Source organism: Megalops cyprinoides, chromosome 6 (assembly GCF_013368585.1).
Source record: "Megalops cyprinoides isolate fMegCyp1 chromosome 6, fMegCyp1.pri, whole genome shotgun sequence".
Taxonomy (NCBI): Eukaryota; Metazoa; Chordata; class Actinopteri; order Elopiformes; family Megalopidae; genus Megalops; species Megalops cyprinoides.
The window spans coordinates 20,186,607-20,201,278 of NC_050588.1; the positions used below are offsets into that span (position 1 = coordinate 20,186,607).

The following is a 14,672-nucleotide window of genomic DNA, read 5'->3' on the forward strand; positions in this document are numbered from 1 at the left end:
TGACTGGAAATTTTAAAACCACTGGACTGATGTGATGTAAGTGTTTGGTTTGTGTTTTTAAAGGAAGAACGGTAGGTTTCCACTACACTGTTAGATGTGGAAACAGGGACTTGACATCACAGCCAAATGTGAAGATATTGATTGCGTTTGTGTGAAATGTCAGTATGCCGAAGTACATGGTTGCTTGTTGAAAAAAATTTGCCAGATTTGAGCACACAAACATAAGACTTACATCAGGACAACCTTCTGCTCTACTATGAGATTACACTTGTATTGTCTGACATTATTATATTAGGAACTATGCATCTTGTGTAACTGTACAGTAATAATAATATCATTATAAAACTGTATCAAATAGTATTATTGCCTAAGTACATAATATATGGTTGTTTAATGGTATGAGATACATATAAATATAGTGCATATAATGTGGCTGTCTTCCTGTTACTTTCCTCTTCTTTGTGCTGTGAATATTATATATCAGTTTTCTGAGGCCACACTAGGCCAAACGTGTTAAATACAGTTTGTGTGTAGGATTGTGGGGGAGGCATTTTTTGCAGCAGCATATGCATTTCAGTTGTGGAAGTAAATGTTAATTCCTTCTTATTGGATGATGCTGCCTCTGAAGATTTTGATAGGTGGAGTCTAGACTTCATTTCACCTTATTTCTTCACTTACCTCTGAAGATTCCTAAGCTTAGCTGACATCATCAATGGCAGAGAAGGAAAGTTAGGCTATAGGAGAAGGCAGAGCCCTTGTTGCCCACTCCCTCTCGTGCCTATTCCGTGATATTTAATCAGACAGTGATTTCAGGCGTTTACCAAGAGCCACTCAGCTTTTCAAAGCCTCCAAGGCCTCTCCTGTACCCAGAGTGAGGCTCTCCATTTTAACGAACATCTGGCACTGTCAGGATTGGTTAATCACAGCTGGGGATTAACAGCCCTTTTCTGTGTGTTTACAAAGTGCATTAGGAAGAGTGAGCCCTGTCGCTGCTGAAGCAGTTATAAACAAGCATGCATTAATGCACATACACATGCGCACATGCATACACGCACATGCACACACACACACACACACACACACACACACACACACACACACAACCACCACACACACATGTGCACCCACACACAAATGGGTTGCCGTGTCTGTCTCACTTTTTAAATGATCCACTGCCATCCTCCACCAAGCCATCACTTTGAAGAAACAGCACATTTCTCTGTAAAACATTAAAGAAGGAAAACTAAATCTTAATCCCCCTTTTATGGAAAAAGAAGATTCCTCAGGACCACAATTTCAACAAAGTCAAGTTGGGAGTTGTGGTTCAGGCCTGGGCCTGAAACCAGAAGGTTGCAGGTTAAAGAACAGGGAGGGAAGATGCCATCGTACCCTTTAGTAAAATTTTTAGCTGTATAAATGGGAAATCTATAACAAAGGAATGCAGGTCACCCTAAATAAGAACATCGGCTAGGCCAATAGGAATACAAAATGTAATAAAATGAACTACATATTCTGCTCCCCAAGTTATTGATATGTGGTGATGCTTCTGGAGCAGTTGTATGGATCAAAGGTGGTAGACTGTTTAAGGATATGCCGCCACATGGTCTTCATTACTACTTCAAAGAGACTGAATGGAGCATTTAGCTAACTGGTCATATTTGCAAAAATATTAAAACATGACATTAAATGGCGAACATAAAAATGTGTTTGAGATCTCATTGTCAAGGACATACCTTGGAATTTTGAAATCCATTCATACGTTTGTGTGTGTGTGTGTGTGTGTGTGTGTGTGTGTGTGTGTGTGTGTGTGTGTGTGTGTGTGTGTGTGTGTTTGTCTGTGTGCACTGGATCTGCATCCATCTGAACTCCAGCTGGGCCATCAAGTGGCTAAATGTATTGAATGAATATTGAAATCACTGTTAGATTTTAGTGCTTATCTTTGATTGGGGGAGGCGTCATGGCTTGGCTTTGTGCGAGAGACGAGGTTCAAGTGCATATTGAACTGGTATAAAGCCTTATATTAAACAAAGTGGAAACTGTTTTTGAAGTGGAGATTATCGTTTCATGCGTGTGATCTAATCAACGGCGGCTCACTCTGCGCCTAAGAGCTTGTCAGCGTTGATTCAGGAAAGATCAACATCAAGTAGCCAAAGCTGGATATTTTCATCATTTCTACCCATTGGGCATAAACCCCTTAGAGCAATCACTTAAGCAGGATAACAGCAGCACGGATCTGCAGCTGAGCTGTGGCCAAGGCGATGAAACCCTGGCGTTTCCCTCCCAAGTAAAGCAGCCCACTCTACCCTGTATCATAGCGTGTAGCGTACCATAATTCCCACATGATCAAACCCATGCATATTTTATAGGGCAGGGATTCATTCCCAAATTCTGAGAAGTCCATATTCACCCAGTCGTGAGCTTTATTTAACATGTGATTGTCATTGACATCTGACATCTGAATCTTGATAGGCTTAATAAACCTAAGTATACTACTGTACTACTACTACTTGCTGTCACAATGTGTCGGGTTACTTAAAAATGCATTTAAAAATGTTAGTTATGGTTTTCTGAGTTATAATGACAGTAATAAGAAAGGTTCAGTTGATCACAGTTTCAGCAGATATCCGAGAGCAAGAGAAGCCTTTATGCCATCTCTTCCTACAGGAGAGAAGACAGGACTGACAGAATGGCAGGACAGGATTACCTCACCTCTCACTCTCCATCTCTTAAGACTGTAGAATTTCCTGGATTTCCAGTTGTAATAAATTTGTAATCATTATCAGTTAGCTATTAATTATTAATCAAAATGTATAAAAATGATTTATAGTAGTGATTGGATGACAAAATGCAATATGTTTTGTTTTGAAAACATATCAGATAAATGCAGAGAAAGAAATGGAATAGATTACAGGATGAATTTAAAATGAGTTCAAAATGATTTTGGTGACAATTCAACTGGAAACAATAACAACATGATGCAATGCACTATTGACATAGAATTTGCCAGTCTTCCCTATATTTAAAACCATGTATGCAGCAAAATGCAATTTTATACACAGGTGCACAAGCAGACAGGCACTCTGCCATGCGGGCAGAGAGGCATTCAGGCGCACAGCCACATGGCCATTGAAGTGTGCATGCATTAAAGTGTTCATTAAAGAGCTCTCTGATGGCTTCTGTAAAAATGTTTTATAGTTATCAGATGTGTAGGGCAAGACTGAACACTGCCAAGCAGCGGTGTCTGAGTGTGAACCTGAGTCCTGATTTGTGGGGCTGAGATCCTTTCTCTGTGACCCTGAAGGCTCTGCCCTCCTCACACTGCCCCAGCCATTCTGTTCCGGTGCAGGGGCTCTTTTGGGTGGGTATGATTGCACACACGTGTGTCTGTGTGTGTGTGTGTGGGGGGGGGGGGGGGGGCTGCTGTGCAGTCTGTGGCTTAATGCTCCATTAGTCGCTGTGGGGCTGTAGGTCAAGCCCTGGGAGGTGCAACCGGAGGTGGGGTACAAACTCCTCACCACACATTAAGGCTTATCTTTGTAGTCATCTTTTGGGACTGTGGGTAATGAGGCAATAACTGGACAGACATTACTGTGTGTTTATCTGTTAAGCAGAAACCCTCCTCCAGGGTTTCTCCCACAGCTTACATTCTTTTTACATTTACTTTCCTTTGATACAGCTGGATATTGATGGAAGCATTTCAGCTTAAGCACTTTGTTAAAGTATGAAATATTTGAGGGCTATGAGATTTCAACCTGCACCTTTATAGCTGAAAACCAGTTAACCTTGTAACCCACACTTAAGCTCACAGCTTAGCTTTGCAGTCTAACTGATGTCAGATCAGTTTCAGCACGGATGCTGGGCCAGTCTTTCAGTGATGTCTGGTCAACCTAGCGCTGATATCTGATCAATCTAGCACTGATGCCTGAGCAGCTGGCATCTGCTTAGTGTAGCTCCAACCCCACGGCAGTTCTCTGAGCAGCTTGTTTGACCCATGTAGGCAATCCGGCAGGGGAAATCAGATGCTGATTAGAGCGCTGATGGTGACCATTTGGAGGGGCTGTTGGCAGAGGAAATTAAATTACTCCTGCAGTCTGGGTTGTTTTTTTTTTTTTTTGCTGCTGATTCGGCCAATTTTGCACCACCTTGTTTCCTTGACAAGTCTGTAATATCTCTAAATCCCAGATCTCTCCTGCGGTCTGTAACCATCTGATTTAATTGTGCTGAGCCTATAGGATTTTCTTATTGAATCTATCCTGGGCTTTTTTCTTCATTTTTAAGCGTATTGATCCAAGTCGGCGACAGATTGCAGCTGAATTGACAAACAGGTCTGTGAATGAGAATGATAAAGACGCTCCAGGCCCAGATAACGGCAGGTGGACTCACTGCTTATTGTGTTACAGAGGTCGCACGGGTATATCTCTGCTTGCTGGCTGTGTTATCTGTGCGTAAGCTCAGTGTACAAGGCAGAGAAACGGATCACTCGCATGCAGTGTAAACATCCTTGTCAGTTCACACAGGCGAAGGCCGCCTGCATAAAACAGTACATAGACTGTCTGCCTCAGTATTTTTGAGAGTCAAGTTTAATATAAAACATTTTTGATCTCTGCCCGGATTTTCACTGACTGCCCTGACTGAGAAATGTATCATTTGCAAAGCGTGCTCAATCAGTGTGTAACGTGCGGGTGCGGCTTGCATACGTGCGTAAAATGCAGTCCAGCGCAGTCGATATATCCCGTCATCATAACGGAGAGCCGCCCTTGAGTCACTAAATCCCTCCTTTGTCTTTCCCGCTAGGTTGTCATTGTGCTTGACAACCGTTGCCAAGCAAGAACAGCCTATTACGCGCGGTGTTGCTGTTCCCCTTTATTGTGTCTGCACTCTGTGTGCAATAATTAATCGCAACAGTGCCATAATGCGCTACCATAAATGTTTTCTTTTTCATTAACAGACGACTCGTTAGGAAGTAATGAGCGGAGCCTCGCTTGGCATTCCCTCTGTTACAGCACCAGGAGGAGTGGCACGCCGTGGTACATGCTGTAGCGCCTTTCTGATTCCTTCCTAATTAAAGCTGCATTTTCCTCTGAGTTGAGGCAAGTGCTCCTAATGCATTCTGGTTATGAATAATTGATTGTTTATGCGAGTGTTTTGTTGTGCACTTCTGCCTGTGATTCATTCCACAAAACACGTTAATGCAACAAATTTGGATTTTGTTTTCAGATGAAAATGCTCACACTCCCTGCAGTGAGGTGCTTTGTCATTTGCATTCTGCAGGGATAGAAATCACACTGATTTGTACATGTGTAGACAAAGCATGTGAGCATTAGGGTGTACAGGCCTGTGGGCATTAGGGTATTAGGGCATAAAGTTACTGAACTTGAAAGACAGGCACATAGACACATGCACACAGGTATGCAGGTGAAGGAATATATGTAATTGTGTGTGTGCGTGTGCGTGTGTGTGTGTGCGCGCACACATGTTTGTGTGTGTGTGTGTGTGTGTGTGTGTGTGTGTGTGTGTGTGAGATGCAGGAGCAGAGAGGCCTGCTCTTTCTTTTGGCTGCTGTCACATCGTTATGCTGTTTGCACACAGCCTGGTAGGCTTTCAGGACCGTGGACAGCGGCGACCTCACAGACAGGCACAGGCACCTCCAGTTCATTTGTAATCAACTCATGTGCTGTGTGTTGCCTTCATCAGGTCTTGTGTAAAGGGAAACCTCTGTGGATATAGCGACTGCATGGTTTGTCTCTTCACAGCCAGGCACTCCGTAAGTGCCTTTTTTGGTTTGTTTCCTATTTATTGTTCCTTGTTTGTTGATTCCGATGAGACACAAGAGCTCATTTAAATGTTTTCTTTCCTACAGCTTTTTTTGTGGCATCACAGGTGGGTTGGTATGACCCATCACAGCCAACTTGGTATGACAATTTTGCATTTTAAAGGTTTTCAGAACGTTTGTTTAAATTTTACGTTTTAAAATAAGCTTAGTCCAAATTCCGCTGGCGTGATTAATCAAGGCTCTTACCTTCAGACAAGACCTTAGGACCTCTTTGTACTGAACTAAGGAGCACAGTTTATTTGGTTAGTAAACCGGTGCCACATGCACCTTTGCATTAATGCTCCAATGCAGCACGTTGAAAATGTCCCTGTAAAGTCAACTCCTTCTAACTCCTTCCAGGATACAGCTGACTCTTTTACCACAGATAACAATCCAGCACTTTAGAAAGCGGATATTTTCACATGATGAATCAGAGGGGAAAAATAGCTTTGGCCTTTTTTTTTCTTTGGGAGATGTGAAGAGGGGAGATGTGCATCACACCTTTCAGAGAGAGTCATTCCTGACATCATTGAGCCATTACTGTTGTGCGTCTGAACTGTCGTGGCAGTCCTCAGAAGCACCTCTGACAATTAAGCATGATGAAACACAACCACACACAATAAAAACTGCAAACCCAGGGGAGACTATTGAAGTGAATAATTAGCTTACTGCACTTGCTTAAAGTGACACATTTATCAATAAAGGAATTAATTAGATGTGCTCTGAGGAGAGTTAACATATTTATTCAACACATTCTAATTTTTTATATCGTTTTGACAGTAGATTTCCCAGTGAGTCTGTTTATTTTAAATAGAAATATACCAGCAGAACATGCAGAGCAATACATCTAAACTCAAGAGAGTTGTAATTGTGTCTTTAACCATCTACGGGTGTGCCTGGTTTCAGAAGGGCTCTGACCTGGGTCCAGACACAGACGGAAGACCATGGCTGTTGTTTACAGAGAAACACACTGAATTCGCTTGAATTCAGAGCAATTTCCCTGTGCCACCTTAACCATCCTCCAACATAAGGCCATGAGCAGTTCAGCAGTCATATTGGTCTAACTTGAGTATTGCAGTGTGACCATGATAATGTGAAAATGCTGTGTATTATTGATATGTCTGTATGTGTTGTATGTTTGCAGAGGGTATGAGCACGTGTGTTTGTGTCAGGTGCACCACGTGCTCATTGCATCCAACATAATTAGACAAAGGCAATTTACGCATTTGACAGACCTGTGGCTCTACAGCCTTGGTATGACCCCTCAAAGCTAGACTGGTATTGTCTTTTTTTGTTCTCTCTCCCTCGCTGTGGCACATAGTCCAGGTGGGGAGTTAATTGGACCCTTCAAATAATGGCCAAAAACAGAAAGTCCAGGTGTCACTGGCATTCCTCCCTAAGTGCTGCCAGTGCGCTCCAACTCTGTGTGCAGTGGATGAGCAGCAGGACGGGGACACAGTGGGGCGGGAGACTCAAAACTCCGCAAGAGTGGGACTTATTCTGTGCTGCCTGCTGAAACCAGGATCATCAATGCAAAGTAGGCCAGGGAAATGGTTTCACTTCAGATTTCACGGCGTCTCTCTCAGAGGGCGCGGACAGGACAAGCCAGGTCTGAAACGCCATCAAGAAAGCAAACAGCCCCTCTCTTGCTCCCTGACTGCGTCATCTTCCTTAAAAGAAGGAGGAAAGTCTATTTTTATTGCAGTGACTTCCTTTAACAGGGACGAACAGGCAGAATTGTTATAGCAGATTGTTACAGGTCTGGAAATGGCAAATTCACGCAATAAAAAAGGAAGAAATTTTATTGAGAATCAGGACAGGGCAAAGCAGCAGATTTTGTCTGCTCTCCTGGTGTGAATCTAATCAGATTCAAAAACACGGTTGCCATCTGTCCATTACGATGTGTTCATTGGCTGCTGTACTCCCTCTGCATCATCAACATGTGTTGTTCCCTAGATGTAAGACAATTGCAAGTCTGAACAAGTGTTTACAGGTTTTATTGAATAAAAGCAAAGCCTTCTGAGAGCTTTTATTTCTCTCATAACTCCCCACAAACGTTCTGTACCAAGACCAGTGTATAACCAGTGGCAAATTACCTTGTCCGATGTTCCATCAAGAGGTGGATCTTTGTGAAGTGGCTAATGTGTTTCTACGTCACATGCATGCAACAGGGTGTGACCGGGGGTCTTGCCTAGTACAAAGTGGGGGAAGTGTGGGTATATGCACACATTTGTCACAGTTGCAGATGTACTTATTATAGACTGCAGTTTTCTGTGACCATGCGGGCACCAAGTAGTTTAGGAATCCTTGTGGTATTAGATGATCTTCCCAAGTCCATTTCTTCTATAACCTTCAAACTGTGGTTCAGCCATGGCTCCTGACATGAAAAGGCATGTAACATCAGTGAAACTACATATTATATCAGGTATTTCACTTTCTTACTCTGCAGACACCTTTATTTGTGCTGATTTAAATAGTTTACATCACATTTACATGACTGGATATTTACTTAAACTTTAGATTGATCAAAGCCGATCTCAAGATGATGAAACCATCTCTCAGACCTTGGCTGAATTTTATAATCGCCTCATTCCTTGTGCTCTTTGTTTTAGTGAAGGTCATTGTTTTTTTAACAGCTTTAACAGCAAGCAGCAATTTGTTTTTCATGAATAAAGTTACAAAACTAATGTTCTTTTTTCCCTCTTTTTTCTCTTCTTTCATGACAGACACCTTGGGAGCTTCAGGGGAAGGTGAGTACAGAGTACAGTTCTTTCAGTTCTTTTGGGCCTGCGTGTTGCTGAAGTAAGGGTGGTGGGCTGGGTGAATGTGACATACTCGGAAACTTGTTTTATACAGTGGTTAGTGCTGTGCATGTTCATGGTGGCATAAATGGAAAAATTATTTTGTGCTTGTAATTTACATGTTCATTTAATCATTTGGCAGACACTCTTAACCAGAGCAACTTATAAGAATTGCGTTCAGTACAGTTAGACAATTTGATGCACGGATACTGAATCATTAGTGCCATCTTTGAAATTAGGTGCCATTGTGGGAAAGATTTCCATAAAGCACAGACCATATTATACCTGTTGCTTTTTGAGGATAGAGAGAAAATCTCTGTAAGAAAAATAAATTTAAAACTGCCAGGAAGCTGCCCTCTGAATGAACTCACTACTGAAGCGTTGGCCTCACTCTCAGACAGCTGGGTATTGATTTATTTTCCCAGCATGCATCTTCTCTCTGGCCTAGTTGGCAGGCTGCCCAATGTGACCCCTTCCCAATGTGTCCTGCTCACACATGTATGTGACATCACGTACACGTCCTGAAGAGAGTCCTATCTCTCTCAGTCGAGGAGAAAAGCACAGAATCCAGTCTGAGGCAGAGAGGCACTGACTTGTTGATATTTTTCTTAAAAAGACTAGAATCAGAAATTTGAACTAGTTATTAGAAAGAATATGAGAGCTAGCACATTTGTTATTTTCATGTTGGCTACAAGTTTTTTGGAGACTGTTTATTCTAGAACACAGGCGATGGCATGATTTGGGAAGACCGGGCAATGATGGCAGGGTTTGTAGGGAAGAGAATGGATAGCTGTCAGGAATTTTAATTTTTGTTTTTATCTTTGCTTTATGTGGCAAATTTTACTTCACCTCAGTATGAGCAGAAAAAAACACCAGAACAACCATCACACAACCTGCTGCTGCTGCATGGTGGGAAGAATTCAGCCAGCATGCAAAGAATGATGCTGCTGACTGGTGCTGTGGGTGAAATGTGTGCCACAGGAATGGAGAGCTTTATTCCCCCAAATGCCCATCCCCACCTCTCCTGCCTGTCCCCTGTGTCTGTAGGACTCTCAGGTGACCCAAAAACACACTCCTATACATGTGTGTGCATACACACGCTAGCCAATTGTCACGCTGGCATGTACACCCGCACACTGACACACATGTGCACGCACACACACACACACATGCACGCACATACACACACACACACACACACAAACACTCTATGCTCTGGTTCCCTGCAGAGAGAAAAAGGTGGCCCCATGTCAAACACACCGTTACAGCAGAGCGACAGTGGTGTGCATCCATGCGTCCATTTGGATAAAGGACAGGGGGTGCCTGAGCAGGGAGCAGGGCTTTGGGGAGGGGAGGTGGGGGTTCTGGATCATCTGCCGGAAGCCTGGTGCTCCATATGTTTCTGAAGGAAAGAGGCATAAATAAATGCCGAGCGCTCCGTCACGACACACCGGCTCTGTCTACACCAACAGCAAACAAACAAACAGCAACGCAAACACAGTGTTTAGCGGGCCATCTGCCTCTCTCAACTGCACAGAGGAGCACGGGAAGGGACCAGGAAGGAGCGTTCCAGCTCTGCCACTGCCATCTGGAATGACCAGTGTCTGGATATGAAGCAGATGAGATGCACAGAGCTGTGTGTGTGTGTGTGTGTGTGTGTGTGTGTGTGTGTGTGTGCACGTGTGCACGTGTGTGCGTGTGTGCGTGTGTGTGCGTGTGTGTGCGTGCGCATGTGTGCATGTGTGCCTGTGTGCGTGCCTGTGTGTGTGTGTGTGTGTGTGTGTGTGTGTGCGTGTGTGTGTGTGTGCGTGCGTGTGTGTGTGTGCCTGCGTGCGTACGTGTGTGTGAGTGATGTCTGTTTGTGTTTGTGTGTTTGTGTGATCAGATTCGTGCTCAGTCAGTTTGTTTTTTTTTTTTATGGATTTTTTATATGAACTGGTTATGAAAACATTAAAAAAGCAGAACAAAATCACCTATAATGTTCCTTGTTTTCATGTTCACTTCTGGAGAGTGGGGCTACAGTCAGTGAATGCAGGTTTCTGTCTCTGTCTGTGTATCTCTACTTCCTTCTGTCTCTCTAGGAGATGTTTCATAATTCAGTTCTCAAAATGACAGCGATGAATTTGTCAAATTGAATCAAATCAGAGCTTCACCGAGCTTCATCTGTCTTGAGGGTTCTTCAGGGGGCTGTGGGAGTAGTTTAGCCAGTGCAGGGGGGAGGGGAGTGTTAAAGAGTAAAATAGGGAGAGCCCACTTCATGTGAGAAAGGGAAAGAAAGAGATTTGTCTTGCTAATAAAGCACATTGTATTGAGTTGAGTTGAATTGAATTTAGACAAGGTAGTGAGGACTAACTGGCAAAACTATTCAGCTTGTATGTTGTCAGTAATGGCTTGTGGCTTGCAATTGTTCCCAGGCATGTTAGGAAATGGCTGGAATGAGGAATCTTTCTTAATCCACTCTGGCTTCTTTCTCTTTCTGCTTTCTTTGGTAAAATAGTATTTGGACATTTCAGATAACATCATGTGTGTGGTAGATGACCAAAAGCTTTCTCTATTAGTTGAACTGGTCACACCTGAAGCCAGAGAGCATGGGGGTAATTGCACTAGTACAAAATGCTGAGATTCACTGGTTTTAGTCCTCTTTTCTCTAATATCAAAATCAATTATGGATTTCTACCAACCAGGAAAATAGATCAGTTCCACCAACAATTTCCTCCATCAAACTGTGAACTGGAAAAGGACAATCTGGCCATTTCTATTAACTGGTGTTTTTCTGTTGTGTACATAGCTCATAATATCCTCTATCACACATCAAATTACGTAAGCAGAGCATGGTGCAGAAGTTTCTTATTAATTTACACCGACACCCACATGTAAACTTGTATGTGATCCTTAAAATAACTCCAGGTTACAGAAAGCTACAGAGACAGCAACAGAGAAGCAGAGACACAGAGAAAACAGCCAAACCTGGCTTATCTCATAATAAGAATAAAGAATTTAAATTGTGCTATTTCTTGTGCAGTCAGTAAAGATTCAGTCCTCTAAAAGCAAGTCAGCCCTGTCAGAACTGAAGCTGTGCAGATGCTGATTGGACATCCTGATGATCAATTCATTGCAGCACAGCCTGACTGGGCAGCTCTCTGACACACTGCATGAGCTCCTCCTGTAACTCATGTGTGTTTGAATTAAGGGCCATCTGGACCCTCAAGGTGCAGTTCTCACACAGTACCCTTCGACCCAGACCCCTACTCTCTGGGTATGTGCCATTAAAATTACATGACATTTATATATATATTTATATATATATATATATATATATATATATATATATATATATATATATATATATATATATATATATATATAGTGTGTGTGGAATGTGTACAAAGGGAATCAGCAAGAATATGACTCACATCCACTAACATGCTTTTAGCTCTCACCTGTAGTTGATTCAGGTATTAGGACACAGTCACTCACAAAGTGTGCAGAGGGAAATAGCTTCGAGACAGGACGGAAATTAGACCGGTGACTCACCATGAGTGAATAAACACCAAAGACATATGTGATGTGTTGTCTCTGTCTGTGGTCACACAGTGGGTCCGCTGAACCCTGATGTTAGAGACAGCAGCGGCTGATCTCTGCGCTGTTCAAGAGGGAGGCAGCTGATCCCTCTGCTGTTTGAAACAGAGGCGGCTGGACAGAGGGGACTGTGAGTGAAGAATGCTAATGAGGAGAAGTCTGAGACGTGAGGAATAGTGAGGGGAACGTGACTAACTTAGTAGGACTGGGAACAGAGGATGCTAGTTAACTTGTCTCTGAATGCCTTCCTGTTCTTTTTCATATTTTTTTTTTGACTGAAAAGAAAATGGTGCTCTGTCTCCACTTCTTTGAGTTTGGGCTGTGCACAGTCTGTCTTCTTTGGGTAAGCCGGCTCTGCTCACGGCAGCCGGTAAACTGTCAATAATTTCTATAATAAAGTCTTTTTTCTTTTTTTTTTTTTTCTAAAGTGGTCAGGCAGTCTGCCAAAGTGGCTTGTCTTTGTTGTGCTGGATGAAAGTCTCTGTCCGCTTTTGGTATGTTTGCCCCAGAAAGTGATCTAATTTTGATCTAGCTTGCATTGTGATATCATTTGCCTTGTGCTTTGTATGTAATTTGGTTGGCGCTGCCTTTTTGTCACTAAGAGGTAGTCCAGATCAACTGTTTGGATGGAATTTCTCAAACCTCAGGCATTTGTACTTCAAGACATGGCTGAAGACATGGTCAAAGGTCATTGGCCTCAAAGGAATGCTGGTGGTGGAAGCAGCGGTGGAGTGCTCAAGTCTTATCTGATATGACATACCTGTACTGTCCACTGAAAGTTCATATCCTGTCACAATAAATACCAATCTAGTGTTTCAGCCGTGGCTCCATGGAAGGACAAAATAAAATTATGAATATATAAGAACATGGTCGTTTTAAAAATCACAGTATCTCTTTTACATTACTCATTACATTACATTGCTTTTATAAAACTATTTTTACGGGGAATCACACCAGCAGACTTTCAGTTTCGCAGTCTGCTCCTTACAACTACAACACTCCACTGAATAATAAATCAAGAATCTAAGTGCAAACCATTGCCTGATATAATCTGTCTAAAATATGACAAATATGTAGGGTATGTATGAAATGCACATCATCACTGGAAACGTATAAACTTATGAGGGAAAGTGAAACTTCCACACATATAGAAGCTTCATCTGCTTCCTTTCTAGCAAATCACTGTTCCAATGATGAAGAATCCAGTTTTGAAGCTAAATTTTCATAGCCAATGATAGAACAATAATTTTAATATCAATTGAAGAACAAAATTACAGTTTGTCAATGCACACTGCATGGCTGGAAAAAGTGTGGCAAAAAGAGAGGCCAAACACCACTAATTGTCCCTGTTCAATAAGCATTGCACACTCAGTATCAGGCCCGGCACTGCACCATGTGTACAGAGTGATAGGGTAATCACTGCAATCAGTCTTCATAAGCGTGGGCCTTCACCGGGTGTCTTTAGTTTCATAAATGCAAGGGCAGATCTTTTTAGTGTTATGTTTTGAGAGTCAAATCTCCTGCTCAGTAAGGCAAAAAAAAAAAATCCTCTTGTGTCATCACCTTTCACAGTTCAGCAGCGACGTGCGGAAACGGCTCTCCGAGTCTCCAGCAGGGTGTCAGTAGGAGGACGCGAAGATTCAGAGGGACCAATGAGAGCGCCACTTGTTAAAGCTGCCCAGGCGAGAGGCCTTTCTCGCTCTGGCCCTGCTGTACTCCGCGGACTGCTCTCACAACCTCAGCGCTGTTCCCTTCCCAGCAGCCAGTTCAAGGCGAGAGCACTCTGAGGGGCTTTGCCGCGCAGACCGCTCACTTCATTTGTCTCCGAGTATAAAACCTCTCCACTGTGTAGGAGACAGGCCTCATGCTGTGATATTCTGAGGCACTGGATACTGTGCAGTTGCCTTCAGAGAAATGAATGCCTTGTGGGAACCGTAAAGCAGCGGCCTGTTCTTGTGGCTGGGGATCATGCCTGAGCAGACCAAACACACAATAGTTATTGACTCAGTCTGTAATATTGTCATTGAACAAACACATACATCTATCTGATGGCCTTCATCATTTTAAACATGGTCAGTATGGTTACTTTTCCCATGGTTACTGTTGGAAGGCAGGGCAGTCTTTGTTAGACAAGCAATGTAAGTGAAGTTGAGCCAAGGTCTTGACTCACAGTGGTCATTAAAGGTCTCTTGGCACTTATTATGAGTGCATGGTGTACCCTCTTGTCCTGACCAAAATCCCTGTCTGGGTCTTAATATCCATCTGAGCATTCTGTTTATTAATTGGCTACATAAATATCCTGATCTCCACATTTCAGTATAATGCAGTGCAAACATGGCTGCCATGGATCACCCAGCTGGATGCCAGTCATCGGTGTTAGTTAGGTCAGACCAACACAAACGCACACACATACACACACAAACCGAAAGTGCTTTGAGATTCTGAAATCCAAAGAGGGAGATGTAAGGTGAAATCTCATT

The 14,672-nt window shown here is 42.9% G+C and overlaps 1 protein-coding gene across 1 annotated transcript in view; it reads left to right on the plus strand.

Annotated features, from left to right (window-relative positions):
• The window catches only part of LOC118779082 (cadherin-4-like), a 221,427-nt gene that overhangs the window by 91,686 nt on the left and 115,069 nt on the right, over nt 1–14,672 (plus strand). Inside the window, exon 3 of the mRNA XM_036530960.1 lies at nt 8,539–8,562. Within this exon, the coding sequence (XP_036386853.1) occupies nt 8,539–8,562 (24 nt within the window). The remainder of the gene's footprint in view (nt 1–8,538; nt 8,563–14,672) is intronic.